Source organism: Acipenser ruthenus, chromosome 15, assembly GCF_902713425.1.
Source record: "Acipenser ruthenus chromosome 15, fAciRut3.2 maternal haplotype, whole genome shotgun sequence".
In the NCBI taxonomy this organism is placed as follows: Eukaryota; Metazoa; Chordata; class Actinopteri; order Acipenseriformes; family Acipenseridae; genus Acipenser; species Acipenser ruthenus.
In genome coordinates this window covers 13,541,609-13,562,844 of record NC_081203.1, presented here as the reverse complement: position 1 = coordinate 13,562,844, position 21,236 = coordinate 13,541,609, and the positions used below count along the sequence as shown (strand labels likewise).

Here is a 21,236-nt window from a genome sequence, read left to right as displayed (position 1 = left end):
CATATTTAATATATGAGTCAGTCAAAATAATAAGAGGCAAGGCTGGATAGTAAATATGACTTTATATACTGTAAAACCATAAATATTTGCAAGCCTTTTATTATGTGTTTTTCATGTATGAAAAAAAAAGTGTAAATATTTTTGGCCTGAATATCTTAGTGCTGTTCATATACATGCACTATACACAAGCCAATCCTATCGGTCAGCTCTACATGACCACAGTGTTCATTCTTTATGCAAGATGACACTGCAGGCAAGGAACACAGCTCCTCAAGCAGCACCGTCTCTTTGAGGAAGAAACTGCGGTATGCTCAACTAGCCACTGAAGTGGAACAGCGAGGATGGAGAGTCCGGGTTTTCCCAATGGAGGTGGGTTGTCGAGGATTTGTGGCACACTCTACAACCCGGTTTCTCAGAGACGTCGGATTCAGTGGCCAAGAGTTGCGTCGCACAGTGAAGAACTTATCTGAAGCAGCAGAGAGGAGCAGCAACTGGCTTTGGTTGAGACGGAAAGATTCTGGCTGGGGATCTCAAGCACAATAGAAAGAAAGAAACGCTGATGTACGGGTAAGTAAGCTGGGCTGAGTTGAGGGGGATGGAGGGGGGTGATGCTGGGACGCCAGAATCACCGTTGAGCCCTCTTGAGGTGTCGTGGGCTAGTCCACGAAACACCGAGGATGGAAGGTGCCCACTTGAAGACCCCAGAGATGTACCCTACTTAGCTCAATCCAGACGGCTGTCATGCTGATGCGCTGGGGAGATTGCACTGTGGTTGATCCCCGGAGCCAGCATCGCAGCCGTTGTGTTTGCTGATGCGCTAGGGAGGCAATAAGCTGATCTCTGGAGCCAGCATTACACTTCAGCCATCAACACCAGACAGAAGGATATCTATATCATCATATGGAAGGAAACGCAAATGGATGGAGACACAGATGGATCAAATTATTTTACTGTAAAGCTACGTCTTAGTTGGTGCTTATCTTGGCGAGAGCCGAGTTCAAATCAGCATGAAGTTTTAACATCTACTCTCGTATAATGGAAATCATTGGTGATGTCAGACTAGATAGGAAATATTGCTCAGTCTGAAGTGAGAGAAAGAGAAGAAATAAAACATCTCAGAGCAGAAAACAAAAAAAGTAGCAGGGCATTGAAATCTTACTGGAGGAGTGGGATACATATCGTAAGATTACTGTTGGTAAATTTTACTTTTTATTGCTTTCAGATTAACACTAATAAAAGACAGACATCAAAATCTTCATAATTTTAATTATATTTTTAAAATAATACTTATTCTTTGTATTTCCCAGCTGTGCCCAGAGTTAGCTGTCCAATAACATATCTCTTTTGTTGCCAGTTGTTAATATGAGCAAGAACACAAGCTTTCATCTTAAAGGGTAGGTTTGCACACACTCCAGCCAACAGACACCAGAGAGGTTAGCTCCACCTTTTTGTGAAAGCTACAACACAGCTGTCTCTAAAGGTGAGGATTCCTCTAACCAGGTCAGCCTCATTCTTGCAGTACATGATTTCATGTCTCCCAGCTACACCACTTTGTGTAGAGTCAGTAGTAGCTTTTGAGATCATGGTTTCCTTGGTCTATTCAATTTTGACACAGGTTCCTGCCACAATGTCAATGCCATTTGCTCTTGAGCAGTGGTGTCCATATTATTGTTTACCCTTCAGCCTCTAGGGTGGCCAAGTCAATCAAAACCATGTAAAACAAAATATAACCAGACTAGACAAAAGATTGGATCGGGATTTAGCTTTGGTTCCATGGAAACGAAACGTTAGAATGAGAAGCATAACTTGACAAAATAGCACCGTGAAAGCATGGTAAAGAATAGGTATGCATTGTAAAACACAGCGAAGTATGGTAAAGAATATTAAAAAAAACATGGTAAACCAGGGTAAACTATGCGTAACGCATAGCATAACCATGCGAAAAGCATGGCAAAAGTGCAAGCATATCATGTAAACATACTGTGGTGATCTCTTACTGTATAACGGCATGTACATGAACTACTGTTTCTTTACAAATGGGTCAACATACTGAACCTGTAGACTGAACCCTTATCTGTGAAACATGCACTTCCTGAAGACACAGATTCCTGCTCTCTCTCTATTGCACAGATAAACATAACATTAAAAAAAAAAAGAAATATAGAGCTCAACAGACTACAAGTGATTTCAGAGGGCTGTACAAGACATAAATATACATTTAAAATAAATAAACACAGCACACATACATATACAAAAAACAGCACACATTATAAAGTATCAGTGTCCAAGCATTTGACAATACATTCTCCCGATTGAATTAGCATAACTTGTGAAATAAGAATGTTTTTAGTTTCTTCCTGAAAGGGAGAATTTCAGCAGTAAGGCAGAGTTCAACAGGCAGAGCATTCCAAAGCTGTGGACCCAAGAAAGCACAAGCTCCAAAAAGTGTGTGTTTAAAACGTGGCTGACACAGGGACATGGTGTGCGAGGACCTCAGACTCCTAATAGGATTAGAAACCTGCAGTTTCTCAGTCAGATAGTGAGGAAGTTGATAAAGCTGATAAAGTGCTTTGCGAATTCAGCACAGTAATTTGAATTGTGCACGAAGCTCAATAGGGAGCCAATGTAAATCCAGTAGAATTTGGGAAGTTTGGTCCTGACGGGATCGACCAATCAACAGTCGAGCTGAGGCATTCTGAACGCCCTGGAGCAGTCTGGTTCGATACTGGGGCAGACCCACATACAGGGCGTTGCCAGTCGAGACGAGATGTTACGAGGGCATTCAGAACAGTAGCACCGTCTCTGTCGGAGAGAAATGGTTTCATCTTTTTGATTGTCCGTAGATGGAACATGCAAGTTTTTAATACTGGTTTTATCTGAGGCAGAAATGACAGAGCATTGTCCAACACTTGACCCAGACTCTTAGTCCTATTCACTAATAGGAGAAAAGTTCCATTGACAGTTAACAACAATGCCATATGCCTCAGATTGCCAAGTTTAGCCAGCAAGTTTAGGCAGCTGCAAGGTTATTTGGTCATGGTAAAAATACATATAGAAGAGAAAACAGGAGGTGTTTTATTTGTTTAGTTGGCTTGTAGTCCAATGGTGGCGATGGTATTCACTGAACCAAGAGTTTCTGTCCCCTATAGCTCAGGCCAGCAGTGCATTTCAGATAGCACATACCATTCTGTTATCTTGAATTATTCAAACAAACAATCCTACTGTATTCCAGGGGCACTTTGTTCACTTGCTAGGTGAAAGGCACATGCTATTATCTGGATTTGTTTGATTCCCATGTGAAATCAAACAGCAATCATTTCCTAATCTAATTTGATGAACATTTTTATTATTATTATTATTATTATTATTATTATTTATTTCTTAGCAGACGCCCCTATCCAGGGCGACTTACAATTGTTCCAAGATATCACATTATTTTTACATACAATTACATTACTTATTACACATTATTTTTACATACAATTACCCATTTATACAGATGGGCTTTTACTGGAGCAATCTAGGTAAAGTACCTTGCTCAAGGGTACAGCAGCAGTGTTCCCCACCTGGGATTGAACCCACGACCCTCCGGTCAAGAGTCCAGAGCCCTAACCACTACTCCACACTGCTGCCCATGATGTTTTATTTCATTCTATGTAGGCTCTAGTTTCTATTGAGTTAATATCATTTTTCTCTAAATCTGCTTTTACCTGGCTTTGAGCACGTCTGGATAATCCAGTGTCGTAACTGAACAACCTTCCTTGCGCCTTTCAAATCATGTGACAGTGAGGCCTTTCAACTGCCACCCCCACCTATCCTCTCTGTCTGTATCTATATAAAGCAGGTGGGGCTGGCAGAATTCAAAGGTCACACTGTCACGTGATTTGAATGGAATGAGGAAAGCTGTTCAGACACTTTCTAAAAGAACATGTTAAAAATACTCCAGTAAAAACATGTAAGGTTATAGCTCTGACATGTTTCTCATTAGTTCTGTGATGCTAGACCCTTTTTTGGTTTTAAAAGAAAATGGTGCAAAGCCAGCACTGGTGAACATGGACCTCAATAGGTTTTGTTGTTAAAAACAGGTTTTCTTTGGGATCAGTGTAGGTGTTCAGTCAATGGATGGTACAGCTAGAGCAGGCTCACAAAGACAAAGACCTGGGTGTTACAGTAGGCTGCTTGTTGACAGTTATCTTTAATGAGATAAAAAGGAATGACATTATCAAACAATATCACAAAGACACAAAGTTTCAAATAATATCCTGTTGTTGAACAGGGATCAAAGAAATAATTAGCAGAGTTTACAAGTAAAGAGTTATACATTAGCAGTACAATACATTACAGTGACTGAAAACAGAAGTTCAGAAGGAAATAATGAAGAACCAAACCCAAGACTACTGAAAACATGCAATTAGCTTTATTCAGAGCACGTTAGAAATACAGGCAGAAATATATTTGAAAGAAATGCAGAGACCAGCTTGTTGTTTAAGTTCTGTTTTCTTCAATCCCTCCCTCGTATTTCTGCATACAAACCTTTGTGAGCTACTGTATATCATATAAGTTATAAACTGCATTGTGCTGAAATATGAAAAACCTGTAAATAATGTAGGTACCCAACAAAGAATGTCTATACAAACTCTGTGTTGATTACGCTGGAAAAGATCATTAAAAAACAGGCTCGTAATCACCTGTATGAAAATCAAGCTTTTCAATGTCTTTTCTCTGATTGTCACTCTAATTGCTTCATATAACTTTGCAATTAATATTAAACCCTGTGCAAAATCAGCACGCATAAAACATTAAACAAGCTTGAAAATATTTCATAAACCTTTCCCCTAACAGGGCATTAGCATACCAATGCTTCCAATCAAGTATTGTATACCTGGGAATGTTTTAATAACTGTTATGAGATGCACGCATGCACACAGCATAATGTATTTGTGTATGTATGAGTTAAGTGGCTGCATCTTCTGTTAAGCAAGGCTTCACATGAAAACAGGACTTCAGCAGCTTCAAAAAATGTCACAAACATAAATCAGTACCAAAGAGGCCAGATTTACTTGCTTCAGTGCAAAATTTTGCACATTTCTATTTGAAAAAGCCATCGCCCTTGTGACCCCCTAAACACCATTGCACAATACAAAATGCATGACATTTCTAAGCACCTGGGACCACAAAACAGTATTGCCAACCTGGAAATATATAGTTTATTACTACCCATCTCACATAGTTCTCCATGGCATTGTAGTGGCACTAAATGACAAAGCAATGGCAATGGTTCTGTACTAAAGATAGAACACTGCAGCTACAATTGTAGAAGGCTGTCACTGGAAGCATGGTACCACACTGGCTCTTGTATTATGACCAATGTCATCACAATGATGTGAACCAACACACATGAGAAATGCACTGCAGTACCACGGGGCTGCGTCAGTACCTGGCATTCTGCAGCGCAATGACCACTGTGCACTAACTGTTCCAACGCCATTGCCTTGGATATGATGGTAAATAGCAGATATGATGGTAAATGCAAACATGTGGCGACTCCACTTCAGTCCTGATGTGTCGTTTCTGCTGTGATACTGTAGTTTTATTGAAAACTCAATATGTAGATTTCTTTCTTGTAGACAATGAAATTTATTAGGTATTATTTACATTTTTGTTCAGTGTTTATTTGTAATAAAACAACATTTAAAAAAGTATTTTGCCATGGCGAATCGAGTCTGCAAGCAACCTTGTCTTCTACGTTCTGTAATAAAAAGTCCATGTTTCAGCTTTCCTGTTTCATGGTGAAAACAGGGGCTCGAGGGTTTAAGCACAGAAGAAAGAGCGTTTGGGGAAACCCCCACTTTATATCTGATAGCAGATGTACAATCATGACACAGCATTACAAAAATAGTTTTCTATTCTCTCTGTTATTCCCCCACTTGCACTTCGTTTGCAGCTCACAGAAAAGCTTCTGGCAGTGCCCGGAATGCATCAAAAGCTTTGAGGAAAAACTCTATTTAAATAATCAGCTTATCTAAATAATCGCCTTTCTTCTTTTCAGTCGGGTAGTTTTCCTGCAACTTGTGTTAAGATTTACTAAAACATTTTTCAGTCTAGTAACCATTTTTGAAATGCGACAGAGCGGCATTATGACGAATCTTCTAATGTAATAAATATTCATTTCAAAGGGACATGTTTATATTATACTACATAAATACACAACCTTTAATAACAGACCAGCACGTTTAGCTAAAACCCCACACTATAGCTACGTACAATAGAACTACATACAATAAAGTATAAAGTACACTGTTCTGTTGTGTGATTGAGAGAGAAACCAGTTTTAAATGTAAGCTGGTTGCATGTATTGCGTGCATTACTTATTTAAGTGTAATCCTGCATTTTTACTTCAGTGTATGTTACAGAAATATCAATAATAATTTGTTAATAAAACACTACTGTCAGGGAAATCACTCTTTTTTAATGCTGTGGTAAAAGGCTGCTGGGTTTTAGCATTTCAACTCCAATGCTTCTTTACACTGCGGGGCTCTGTCTTTACTTCAATCTAAACTACTGTCATCAGCCAATGTCTGCAATAGGACTGATGTAGAGGTTTGCTAAATTATTATTATTTATTTCTTAGCAGACGCACTTATCCAGGGCGACTTACAATTGTTACAAGATATCACATTATTTTTTACACACAATTACCCATTTATACAGTTGGGTTTTTACTGGAGCAATCTAGGTAAAGTACCTTGCTCAAGGGTACAGCAGCAGTGTCCCCCATCTAGGATTGAACCCATGACCCTCCGGTCAAGAGTCCAGAGCCCTAACCACTACTCCACACTGCTGCCCAATACTGGAAGGAATGTGTACAACAGGGCAGTTTCCTAATTCAAACATAAAAAAAACAAGGTCATTGTGAAATGTGTGTAAGTGTTTTCACTGGATACAATGAAGATTCAATTTCATTTTTTTTACCTTCCCCTACGCTACGTGCAATCCTTCCTGAGGGCTTCAGCTACCCAGTAACCATGTCTCTTCCATGGCAGCTGGTAAGATCACTCAAAACAATAGCATTTACGGACAGTATAAGACTTTTTGAGTTAAGTGCATGGCAAAAGTGATTTTAGAACCATTAAGCTTCACAGACTGGGAAAAATGCTGTGTTTCTCACTGGCCATCCCGTCATGTTTTCATTGTGCATCGATAGTTTCACAGTGGCCAATCAGCACTGACTCTCATATAAGCACCCAGGTGAAGAGCAGGTTGAGATACACAGAGATAGAGAGAGAGACAAAGAGAGAGAGGATATGCCATGGCTCAACTGAAAAATGTTAGTTTTCACCTCTAGTGGCAGAACCACAAGTGAGGTCAGAGAGTTTAGGCTAAAGGATCCCTGAGTGGCTCACCTGGTAGAAGGCTGCTGTGTGATAAGCAGGGTTAGTCATTGGCTCTTGTGCTGTTGTGGGTTAGGGAGAAAAAAACCCGTCAGGGACTGTTTCTCTGCATCGCGCTACAGCGAACCCTGCTGGCCAGGTGCCCAGCGAGCCTAGTGGGTGAAGGGTTTGTTTTTCAACATGATAATGAATCTAAACACACAGCCAGACTAAACCTCAATTACTTAAATCAGAAAGAAGTCGCCTGACATTAACCCCATTGAAATGTTATGGAATGAGCTTGACAGGAGAGTGAAAAAGAAGAGCACAACCACCAACTATGCTCTGGGAGATGATTAGGACTGAATGGACAAAAATAGAGGGCTCAGACAGTGCTAAAGTTGTGGACAGAATCCTGGAGCATGTGCAGCTGTGATTGCTAACAAGGTGGGATATTTTGATGAGAAAAGTTTGCAGTAAACATATCCTCTTGGATTTTCTTTTGAGAAGGTTACTATATTTCCATATAAATCAATAGTTTCTTCTATTCTTAGTTGTATTTCAGTAAAATAAAGGTTGACTGCCAGTGTGTGTGTGTGTGTGTGTATATATATAATAGTTGGGCTTCAGAGAGTTACAGGAAAATAATTCCATCTAGGGTTTCTGTGGCGTCATAAATTACGAGACCGAAGGTCATGTAATTTATAAACTGTCACAGAAACCCGAGATGGATTTGTTTTCCTGCAACTCACTGAAGAGGCCCATCTATTATTTTTTATAATACATGGATAACCTTGTGATGCTAATATTAAAGACGACGAGGTTCAGCAGGTTTTTTTTTTTTTTAAACTTAGTGTTTCAGTGCTGTACAGACGTTATATGTCATTATCAGCTTTATTTGAATGGTTGCCTTTACCTTGTTTTAATTTCCTGTTCCTCTCCAGTTTCTCTGAGATATTAATGTACCAGCTTTACATATTTTTTTTTTTTTACGTATTCTCATTTTGTTGATCATTAGTAAACATTTCTGTACTGTGGGTGTTGTTGAGTGATTGAAAACGAGACATTTTGTGTTTGAATTAAAAGTGATGGTCTCGGAGTCGCATGGGTCAAAGTTCAAGTATTTTCCTCTAGAGGATGCTCAGGATGCAAATATAGCCTTCATCCATATATTAGTAAAGTATTTAGGCCTTTACAGCCGGAGTCTGTGTTGTTTTTCAGGTTAGTGTCTGTCCCTTTAATTATACACGGTACGCTCAACGTACTCTTTAAACGCTGTGGCGTAAGTTTATTAATAAAAGAAACAGAAAACAAAACCTAGCCCTTCTTTGGGCACTAACTAAACAGGAGGCTGTTATCCATATCTAACACAGGGCAGGCTAAGCCTGTTCCCCTGTTTAAATTAAGACTACCGTTAAACCAATCCAAATCACAATCCAATAGTTTCGTTATCAGAACCCGTACCTTTGTTTCGTTACCAGGAAAACACTTCTTTTCAAACACTCGTATCCACTACTCAGTTCTGTTTTCCACTCCAAAACACCCAACCCAGAACATTCCACTTGGTAATTTTTTTTTTTCCCAACTTAATCAGTCGCAGCTGATTACTCATTACCCTACATTGACCAATCAGTTAAGCAAAATAGGAGACCTTTACCAAGATGGCCTCTTGGTAACTTCAGCTTTACAAAGATGGAGTGTCTTCTAATCCCCAGGGTCCCAAAGCCTCCTATTAATGTTTGGTATATATACATCATCACAATATGGACTGGAGAGGAGGGTCATAGTGCAAAATATTTGACCTGAGGGAAGACTATTGTTACTGACAGGGGGTTATAATTGCACCCTGGAGGGGAACTTAATTTTCCACTATGGCAACAGTTCTTTTATTTTTGCTCCTATGATGAGGTTTTAACCAATCACCTGTATGTGTGTGTGTGTGTGTGTGCGTGTGCGTGTGTGTGTGTGCGTGTGTGAATCCAGTTGTATAGAAATGGTTAAAAATGATTAGGAAGTGAAAATGTCACCTGGAAATTGAATCTACTTTGACAGATACAGTCGTTTAAGCTCATAAAGGAAGGACATCACTTGAGGAAGGAACGTAGTAATACCTCAAAACACACGTGCCTAAGACACGGGGAAGATATCCTTCATTTGGCAAAGTCAAGAGGACTAATGACACATGAAGTGTCTTATTGTAATGTTACACAAACTATCAGTAAAATACAGAACAATGTCATTTACTGCAGTAAAGTCAATTCATACCAAAAGCCCACAGGAATGCTGAGACAAACCAGATAGCAGAACCTGTGTGGGAAGTCTATGGAATGAATGGGAGTATATTCAGAATAAGTGAGGTAACGTGGGATGGAGTTTTTAATTCACTTGGTTATCAACACTGCCAGAAAGTTGTATGGCTGTCAAAAAGGCCAGGGAAGCAAGGGTACTGAATCAAGTAAGTAACATATGTGCTCTCTAGCAAGTCAAAACTGATCTACAGTAAACCCCCGAAGAACTCAAACATCCTCCCTGATAATGCAAGGGACACAGCCCCAAGAAACGAGACGGTTAATCCAGCTATAGCCTGCTGTCAGCTAATTCAGCACAAGCCTTTGCTTTTAAAACAGCCCGTCCAAAATGAATGATGAGAGAAAAGAAGAAAATCAAGACCTGTCCCCATAGTCTGAGGCAGAGTCATTATCAAGCTGTTGAAGATGGATGCTGGTGTCAGCAACTTTATAAAACACTTTGGTTTTCTAATGTACAGGTTAAATCAATTAAGCCATATTTCCGAATGCAACAGCAAAAAAAGCATAAAGTTTTTTCGTACTTTCTACAAATCAGGCGCAGTATATCGGTTGAGTAATATATATATATATATATATATATATATATATATATATATATATATATATATATTGTAACATAGCGGGTTATGAGAAACAGCAAGGAGGGGGTTAAAACCTCCCTGCTAGAGAAATGCACTGTCTTGATTTGTGTTGATTTAATTGTTTTATTATTAATTATCATCCGCACCTGGGCGTTATTGGAAATTAGGCCCAGGTGCGGAGTTTAAAAAGAGAGCAGGCAGTCTGCTCAGGGCTGCTAAAGAGTAGGAGGCAGAAAGGAGTGCTCTGCTTCCTGGCAGTCCCGAGAAAGGTACAGTGCAAACCTGTATGCTTAAGTTTTGTGGTACAGGGAAACGGCTTAGCCGTCCTGTGATAGTTAGGTTCCTGCGTGTGTAGTTAGTGCTCAGGAAGAGCTAGGTGTTTATTTTGTGTATTTTGTTTTACGTTTGTGTTTATTAAAAAAATAGCGCGTAAGCGCTTGGAAAAACTCAATTTCTGTCTCTGGGTCAAGTTCTTAAAGGGGCAACGAACCCGAGTGAGGGTGAGTCTTTTACAATATATATATATATATTTTTATGTTGAGGTTCATGTGTAAAATTGGTAGGTTTACCAGCTCACAGGTCAATTTATAAAGTGACCAAGGAGTGTTAGTTAATGCATAGAGCAGCTATTGTTTGAGGTGTTGGGCGTAATCTAGCCCTATCAGACCATTTCAATGGTGAGTTTGAGGGGATGTGCGTAATCTAGCCCTATCAGACCATTTCAATGGTGAGTTTGAGGGGATGTGCGTAATCTAGACCTATCAGACCATTTCAATGGTGAGTTTGAGGGGATGTGCGTAATCTAGACCTATCAGACCATTTCAATGGTGAGTTTGAGGGGATGTGTGTAATCTAGACCTATCAGACCATTTCAATGGTGAGTTTGAGGGGATGTGCGTAATCTAGACCTATCAGACCATTTCAATGGTGAGTTTGAGGGGATGTGTGTAATCTAGCCCTTTCAGACCATTTCAGTGGTGTGTTTGAGGGGATGTGTGTAATCTAGACCTATCAGACCATTTCAGTGGTGTGTTTGAGGTGTTGGGCATAATCTAGACCTATCAGACCATTTCAATGGTGTGTTTGAGGGGATGTGTGTAATCTAGACCTATCAGATTGTTATCTAAGCTTTACTTTCAGTTTTAGTTTTACTTTTCACGACTCACGTCTCGTTCCACCTCTGAACACACTCTACGTCCAGCCAAAGCTGCAGGTTTTTATATTGTGGCAGAGGGATTAATTGGCTATTGATTACCTAGTTTATCACACAGGGTTTCTCATATGCATGGTCAACAGCCAGTTTGTCAATAATCACTCACTACTGACCACGCATTCTCAAGATTTTATCTGGTTGGGTCACTTAAACCCCATCCAGGCTGTAAACAATAACAATAAAACAGCGTGTTTTTACACACAAACAATACATTTTAAATAATAATTGAACAAATAATATAATACACACAGGGGTGGGGTGTATCCTGTCACAGGCCCCCATGAGCCGTGCGCGCCGAGCAGCTGTGAATAGGGTTTGTATTTGTTGCTAAATATATATTTTTTTGTAGCGGTGAGCTGAGCCTAAAAATAATTGGGCATTTCAAATTGGGGAGAAAACAATAAAAACTAATTGGCAATGACTAAATTTAAAAAAACAAAAAAACAAACAAACAAAAAAAAACTATGGGGAGTGAGCCAGTGGAGGCACGAGCTACATGTCAGGTTTTTTTTTTTTTTTTTTTTTTAAAAGAAAGGTTTGGCGATTTAAAAAAATAAATAAATAAAATAACGCAAATAAAAAATAAAATAATATTGCAAATATCTTTTGTTTCTCTCCTTAACATTTCATTCCTTGACAATCGTGGCATGTCAGACATACGCTGCATGGTTTTTTTTCTGAGCACAATCACTCAAATTGTAAACTATAAGAAAAGATTATTAGCAGCGCGTACAGAGAGAAACAGCTTACAACAGAATTGGATCGTGTTGTGACAAAGGGAGGAAAACTTACCCACAAAGACAAAGACGGCAGCAGCGGAGGTTCCAGCAAAACGCAGAAGCCGAAAATATGATCAAGCTTATTTAAAACCTGGATTTAAGTGGAGTGGCTCCAGCAGTGTGCCAAGGCCTCAGTGTGTGCTGTATCTGGTGAGGTTCTGGCAAATGACGGCCCTGTAAACTACACCGGCATCTGGAAACTAGACACCCAACTTTAGCATCTAAAATCGGTGTCAGAGGAAGCTGATTGAGAACGGCAAAAAAATAACGCTGAAGTGTACTCTTATTATAACTATATTAATCACAGCCCTTCTACTTTATTACTCAATATCTTGCAACATATAGGATTGTCATTTCAATGGGGAGGCGCAATTTTTTTTTTTCTTAGCAAAGGGAGGCTCACTATGACAACGTTTGAGAACCCCTGATTTACACTAACACAAGTCACTGTTAGTAAACAAACAAAAAGCCTGAACTTCTTTTTATCCTCCGCTCCTGTAATTATAAAAATTATCTGTGCCGTCACTATGCAGTCCCTTTCCATGCTCGCTGTTACTTTCACTCTTAAGACAAAAGCTTACCTAGAAATAATATTGTGGCAATGCGCCCCGCCCGTGTGCATTTGTGTGTTATGTGTTGTGTGTTGCGTGTGTTAATGTTGGTGTATAGATTGGTACACAGGATATAAACGGGTCTGTGTTTCACGTGTATTTAAAAAGTGTAGATTTGTATTTAGGCACGAGGAGAGCACAAATCACTTCACGTGCTGGTTAAATGTAATATGCGAGCACGGGGTTGCACAGAATTAATTCACGTGCTGGGATTCAAGTGAATAATTAATTAGTAATTGAATCCCAGCACAATAGTATATATAGACGCACATTTCTGTCAGTCGGGGTTGGGTGTTCGAGAGTGGAGAACGGGTGAGAGAGAGGAGAAATGTAAAGTAAAATAATAATCTATAAGTGTTTGTACTCACCGTGTTTGTTTGTCTCTCCGTGCACCGTTTGTTAAGTGTTTAGTACGTTTTGTTTGTCTATTTATTTTGGTGCAAGTGCCGTGTCCAGTGTTTTGTCTGTTCAAACCTTTTATTTTCTGTTCTGTTATTAAATGCTGAGCGAAAGCATTCGCTCAGCTTCACCAAACCCCAAATCTCTGTCTGTTTATTTCCTGCATCTGGTCTGACGCCACCCACTCCGGCCGTCTTTGTGACAAATATACATTTGATTATCTTAGCAACGTAGTCTCCTTGCATGATATGTTAGGGGTTCTCCTTAGGGACTCCACATGCACACTGTGCACAGGTTTAAACCCTCACGTGGTCAGCAAGTACATTCTCCTTAGAAAAACATTTTGTTCAACAACACCTTTGTGACTCGAGCGAAAGGAACATGTGATTATGTCTACAAAAACTAAAGCTGAAATTATTTTCAAATTTATAGAAGAGGATAATAAAAAGAAAACTTCCAACAGCAAGAAAAGCTCAATGAAAAAGTACTTGAAAGGAAAGCATTGTTCTAAACTGCCAACGCACGCCTCGAACTCAAGAACATCTGCTAGGTGGCAATGCTCTGTCTCTGAATTTACCCAGAAACCACCGGCACAGGAAACAGACATGAGGGTATGTGCCAGCTTTTCTCATACAGGTAAACACAGTACTTTCTTGTTTGTATTTTGTACCAGCTAGTTAAACTGGTTTAGGCTTTTGATTTGTAAAAAAAAGTCGTGATAAAAAAAGCTTTTATTAATAAAGCTAATATCAATGTGTATCTAACTGATTTACATTCATTTTAAATATATTAAAGAGATATAGATTTTTGTGGGTTGAATTAAAACAAAATAAACCCAAAAGCTACTGCAGAGAGCACAACACTGTAGCACCTGAAAGACATTACAGTCAAATAGTCTACTAGTTAAATCTACAAGCCCACTGCAACATTGCTAGCATTACAAATTGATGCAAAGTAGGATCAAATAACTTTAAAATTACCAATAGAACATTTTTAAATGTTCCATTAAACAAGTTCATTTCTGTAAATATACCTTCTTGTCCTTTACTGTAGGGTTTGCAAATTTACTGGAAGGTATTTAGACCCCACCAACCCATACAAAATTGTCTTTCACCATAAAAAGCAAATGCAACTGTGTTTTTTTTCCGTCACCTTCCCTCTGGCAGAAATGTTACCTTTGCTCCTCCGACGGCCCCTGTGGTGCTCTGTGTAGAACTTGAGTGGGGTCTCGTCGTCTGCCTCCGACCCCGAGCCTCCCATCTTGCCGAACACAGCCCTGCCTGGAGAGAGCAGCAAACAACACTGCATTAGTACAGTACACTGCTCAGCTCTGCCTGGAGAGAGCAGAGCAATCACTGCATCAGTACAGTACACTGCGGAGCCCTGCCTGGAGAGAGCAGCAAACAACACTGCATTAATACAGTACACTGCTCAGCCCTGCCTGGAGAGAGCAGCAATCACTGCATCAGTACAGTACACTGCTGAGCCCTGCCTGGAGAGAGCAGCAAACAACACTGCATTAATACAGTACACTGCTCAGCCCTGCCTGGAGAGAGCAGCAAACAACACTGCATTAGTACAGTACACTGCTCATCCCTGCCTGGAGAGAGCAGCAAACAACACTGCATCAGTACAGTACACTGCTCAGGGCTTTCAGGAGAGAGCAGCAAACAGCACTGGATTAGTACAGTACACTGCTCAGCTCTGCCTGGAGAGAGCAGCAAGCAACACTGCATTAGTACAGTACACTGCTCAGCTCTGCCTGGAGAGAGCAGCAATCACTGCATCAGTACAGTACACTGCTCAGCCCTGCCTGGAGAGAGCAGCAAACACTGCATTAGTACAGTACACTGCTCATCCCTGCCTGGAGAGAGCAGCAAACAACACTGCATCAGTACAGTACACTGCTCAGGGCTTTCAGGAGAGAGCAGCAAACAACACTGCATTAGTACAGTACACTGCTGAGCCCTGCCTGGAGAGAGCAGCAAACAACACTGCATTAATACAGTACACTGCTCAGCCCTGCCTGGAGAGAGCAGCAAACACTGCATTAGTACAGTACACTGCTCAGCCCTGCCTGGAGAGAGCAGCAAACAACACTGCATTAGTACAGTACACTGCTCATCCCTGCCTGGAGAGAGCAGCAAACAACACTGCATCAGTACAGTACACTGCTGAGGGCTTTCAGGAGAGAGCAGCAAACAACACTGCATTAGTACAGTACACTGCTCAGCTCTGCCTGGAGAGAGCAGCAAGCAACACTGCATTAGTACAGTACACTGCTCAGGTTCACCAGTGTGACAGGTGCTCTACCACATTAACCACACTCTCCAAAGGACCAGGGTTTATAAGAGGGACATTTTGCCTATAAGTAACAGTGAAAATGTAATATTTATTATGGACGTTATTTCATCTTATATCTTTTGATTGCCACATTCTTATTTTTTCTATGTGTTCTGAATCCTATGTACCGTTGTGGGACATATTCCCTGAATATGATATTAATACCTGAATGTGTATTAATGATATAACTGGACTAATTAATGAAACTGCTGTGTCTTAAGAAAGAGCAAACTGCTGTGTCTTAAGAAAAGGGCCTCTTGGTTCCTGGCAGGAATACTGAACTATGTGACCTACTGATTAGAGGACCGGCACCTGAGCTGGATTAGGCTGAGCGGAAAGTTGAATTATCTACAGATAATTCACACGTGCAACAACAATTGTTTTGATGCAAGGAAGACATAAACTAGCGATGTCCCAGTGGAAAAGAACATTAAAACATCAAATGACTCTGAGTTTTAAAAAAAGGCAAGATACACAAATTATCTCATGAAAGTGGCTATTTAGCAGAGTGAAAAAGACTATAAATATCCAAGCAAAACTGAACATTTTGCGCTCCACATCGGAAACTAAACAAGGTCCTGTTACTCTGCTAAGCAAAACTGAAACTCCAGGACTCGGAATAGGGAATCTAGACGGGACTCTGCCTGAAAACAGACCCAAGAAGAGGAAGCAAGCTGCAAGCGAGTCAACGACCACGAGCAACGGGACTGAGGCCCAGCTGGAGGACTGCTGTAAAACTTAGAGCGACTGACCAGTCTGGGTCTGCTCTACACCTAAAACCACAGTATCCAAAAGAAACCGTGCCCTGCTGCCTGTGTAGCTAAAAGATTCAGCGAAGAGGACAGAGCGGACGGACACTGTTGTGGATCCTATACCGAGGACTGAAGATTTTGTTGCAGCTGTTTGTTGATTCTATCAAGAATTGAAAGCTTTGTTGCTGAGTTTGATCCAATGTAGGATTGAAGACTTTGTTGCGGAGAGGTGAGTTTTTGTACTGGACACTTCAACAGATTGAGTTTCCAAAACAGCGGACCAAAAGTCTAAGCTTCAAGGAACCAAGTATAATTCCAGTTGTATTTTCCTTTCATGGAACTAAATTAACATTCACATAGAACTGAACTGTTAATTATTTAGTTTGCACACTTTGCGTGTGAAATAACTTTTAGTGAAACTTGATGAAGTAACTAGAAGTAATCTACCTCATATTGTTGTATGAAGAATTTCTTTAAACGTGAACTTGCCATATACTTAATCTATAAACCATTAATAAATTTAAGGTGATATATTCTAAGATTGTCTGCATCATCTCAGTTGAGGCTGCGATTGCATGTGGGCGTGTGTGCGAGAGCAAGCTGCTACTAGTCACAGCTTGCTCTAGAGCAGGGGTGCCCAATCCTGGTCCTGGAGGGCCGATGCCCTCCTGGTTTTTGTTCAAACTGTACACTAAATTGATTAATTGGACCAATTAAGCTTCTAATAAGGGCTTGATTGGTCCAATTAAGTAATTTAGGGCACAGTTGCAACAAAAGCCAGGAGGGACATCGGCCCTCTAGGACCAGGATTGGGCACCCCTGCTCTAGAGCTGCAGTTTGTGTGTGAGGAGACAGGTGGTGTCATATTTCAATTGCCTGCTAGCCAGCATGAGAGCAGTGAGATTTTTTAATTGTGTTTTGTGCTTAGACTACGATATTTACTTTCTGACTTTTCTGATTTCTGTTTATTTGTGTGCTTAATAAAATACTACTGTTAACTGGACATTCCTTGTGTCTGTGCGAGTGTTCATATTAAAGCCTTGATCTTTGTAACACATCAATTAAATATTGTTAGTAAGAGAACTAATCAACGCAGATAAACATTAAATATCAATTATTGAATTGTTCCTATACCGTAAAACTTATTGCCGGGTCTCAAATAATCGGCTGTCTCAAATATGCGCCCGGTCTGCTGTCAATTACTGTAAATAAACGCCGGGTCTCTGTCATTGCCATTGAAACTGAGGAAGATGAGGAGGCGCTTGAGCGTAATGAACTGCTATAAAATGACAGCGATGGAAGTGACTCTCAGGATTAATAAATAACAATAATAATAGACAACGTAAAATAAGGTAGGCCTACATACAATGCATATTTGTTTAATGCAGTTATTATGTTATTAAAAGTTTAAGCATGCTGAAAGTAGGCCAGACACAAACCTCTTGATGTATTTTAACATGTTTTGTTGTATTAACAATGTACAAGTTTGAGATTAAACAATAAATTATTTTTGATAATGATACTTATTGCTTTTATTGTTAACTTTTAAAAACATTTTAGAAGTTTGTATTATTATTATTGTGCTGTAAGCGTAGCCTACACGCCTGTGTTCTGATATCTACAGGGCTGTCTTTCAGTGGATTTAACTGTTATTATTATTATTATTATTATTATTATTATTAACAATGGTAGATCTAATTCCGTTTTTTAAATACAAATTCGTTCTTCTGTTTGTTCATTTTGCAATGTTTTGCATGCTGTATCCTTGTTAACCAGTGCATATAAAAAGACCATAATAATAATTTTGCTTTATACTTGAGGGTGTACAATACAATGTCATTTTGTTATAAAACAAAACTGTTACTTAGTTCCCACTGATAAACAACCTTTCTACAAAGTTTAAATTGAGTTGCTACAAGGTTGTGTAAATAAATAACATGAAAACAGGTTCGAAAGGACGAGGGCTGGCCAATGGTCAAGAAGGCAAACAGGAAATACGGTAATCCCAGATTGAACTGACAAGGAAACTATCATTTTCCCTTATATGCAGGTGGCCAGTTTAAACAGGCCATCATGGTTTTTCAGTTCCCCTGAGGTTAGCATTAATACAGTCCAGTCACATTCTCACATTGCTGGCCTGCTGGAGGGGAATACAAAACAAGAAAATGCAGGGATTTAACCCCAAACCCTGCCCCTGCCCCAAACACAAATACAACAAGCACTAATCCTCAACAGGATCCTTTCCTTGCAACTCAATTCTACATGGACGCAGCCTACGTTTTATCAGTCCAACCTGTTCAGCATTTCTCATTATCATGTACAGCATTGTGTAAGTTTGTATTATTATTATTATTATTATTGTTATTATTATTATTATTGTGCTGTAAGCGTAGCCTACACGCCTGTGTTCTGATATCTACAGGGCTGTCTTTCAGTGGATTTAACATGAGAGGGGGGGGGGGGGGGGGGGGGGGGGGTAGATCACATGACCTAGGTACAGCCACTCACATCAGTGATAATAGAGAAGATACGTGTTTGTCAGATATATTTCATTACTGTTAGTTCACTGAAGCCCTTGAATTTAAACATTATGAACAGAACTATTTTCATTTATTTGAGTATGAAAACAACCAAATGAAACCTCTGCTTTAATCTTAAGTATTTGTCTTTTTTCTTGAACATGTTCAACACATGCTACTTGCGTGGAAAAGCCGGAGATAACCGTAAGATTTACTTTGTATTCTAAATCTGGATCCCTTCTGTCAAATGACAACTACCCACTTATCCAATCTCAACCACCAGATTATACATAAACCATAAAATACTCAGTTTATTAACCCCGAAATACATTTTCAAACACACTGTAGTATTGCAATAGTTTGACAAGTAATAAATCAGCAACATTAAAAAAGTCAATTGAAAAAACTCTTTAGTTCAGTTAAATTCAGAAAAAAAGAAAATCCCAAAAATAGTTTGAATCACCCTTTGTAGACGTTCATGCTGCTGACTTGAGAACCTTCCTGTAGCCCCGAAAACACCCGCCACCGCTTCCTAACTAAACTTACACTTCATTCGGCAACTCCTCCTTTAGCTTCCAGTCGTTTCTTATCTAGCCTCCAACTGCAGCTGATTGGGTGCTGACATGTTCCTGTTTAGGCAGGGATAAGAAGTATTCAGCAGACAGTCCTACATTTGAACCCATTACACGTGCAGCAGTGAAACAACATTCGCTTCCACAGATTTAACAGACAAGTCTGGAAGAACGGCTTTTCGTGTTCGAGCAATTAGGACCAAACGGTGACCCTGCTTGTGTAAACAGTTGCTGTCATTATGTTTACTACTGAGTGTACGACTGAAAGAGCGCACGCATTATCATTATCTCTATTACAATCCTAAATGATACAGACATGTATCGACACACAGTGGAATTCATGAGTGCACCGCATAGATAGGGTCATGCCCGTGGTGTTTTAAAAGCCAGCGTAAGTTATGGTGTTTGGAGAGACTCTTGTTTTTTTTTTTTTAAACTTGATTAAAAAAAAAAAAAAAAAAACAGCAGAGTGGAGTAGTGGTTAGGGCTCTGGACTCTTGACCAGAGGGTTGTGGGTTCAATCCCAGGTGGGGACACTGCTGCTGTACCCTTGAGCAAGGTACTTTACCTAGCTTGCTCCAGTAAAAGCAGATACGCGTTCAACAACATCAACGTGTGTCGTAAAAATAAAGCAAATATTGTTTTGAAAACTGTCAAACTGAAAAAATATGCCATTTTTGATATGGAAATTGTCAAAATAAAGGGGCAGCTGGAAGGTAAGAATTTACCAGTCAGGACAATGGCATTTAAATACTATTAAACTGTATCTGTCGGTAATGTGGCTTCTTCTAATGCAGCGGTTTTCAAACTGGGGTACGCGAGAAAAATTCTGAAATGGTGGAGATCGCATCTTATTTAGTACCACCTGCCAGTCTATTGCAAACTTTTGTCAATGTAATCAACGTTTAATCGCTAACACCAGACTGACGTGCTGTGACAGAGCATTCAGTGCACACATGACTAATTTCCATATTAAATATGTACGTTTTAATTAAGCCCTGTTGTTTAAATGTCATATAAACGTTGGGCGGTTACTGCAGTCTGTCTTTGGGATAAAAAAAAAAAAAATACACATTTAAAAAAACTAAAAGCCTAGTTTTTATCTAATTTTGCGTGTGTTCGTGCCTGCAAATCGATATTTACTTTTTGCAATGACACTATTAAAAGTTTATTGTAACTTAAGTACTATTGGTTAATTTCAAAATACAAAATGCATGGCCAATCAGAAACCGAAGTATTGCCATGCGGTCTAATAAGACGTTACGTCTGGTGTGAGAGTAAGAGTTTTTAGTTTTTAAACCAGTGAAAAAATATGGATTGTTGGCTCAATACTAGTACATTACTAGCAAAGGGTGATCAAGACGAAATACCGTCAGAGATTAAAAACGCCAAAAATGTCTTGTGACTGAAGCTCTCTCCAATTTCCCTGCCATCATCAGTGATTTGTGTGTTAACAAGCAGGGAGGGACATCCATCACACTGATACAAGGTAAGCATTATTATTATTATTATTATTATTATTATTATTATTATTATTATTATTTAATTAGCACTGTACGTTTTAGTCATCAAGAATTAAAAAATGCCAATAATATGTTTTCGTAATGAGGTCAGCTGTAGAGATGCGTGGATAGTAAACAAGTGTCTATGTAGATAGACAGATACATCTCCAGGTTTGTATGTATGTGAACAAGTGTCTATGTAGATAGACACATCTGCATGCATGTTGCTGGTGAAGCAGGACTGCCACGGGTTTCCTTCTTTGAGTTTCAATTGTGCAAAAACGTG

General features: G+C 39.6%; 1 protein-coding gene across 2 annotated transcripts in view; it reads right to left on the bottom strand.

The window, feature by feature from the left end:
• The window catches only part of LOC117422289 (astrotactin-2-like), a 643,010-nt gene that overhangs the window by 395,782 nt on the left and 225,992 nt on the right, over positions 1-21,236 (bottom strand). For both annotated transcript variants that reach the window (XR_009307362.1, XM_058987183.1), the window contains exon 4: positions 14,438-14,542. Coding sequence is in view for 1 of the 2 variants with exons in the window: in XM_058987183.1 (XP_058843166.1) it covers positions 14,438-14,542 (105 nt within the window). In the remaining variant the exon portion in view is untranslated. The remainder of the gene's footprint in view (positions 1-14,437; positions 14,543-21,236) is intronic.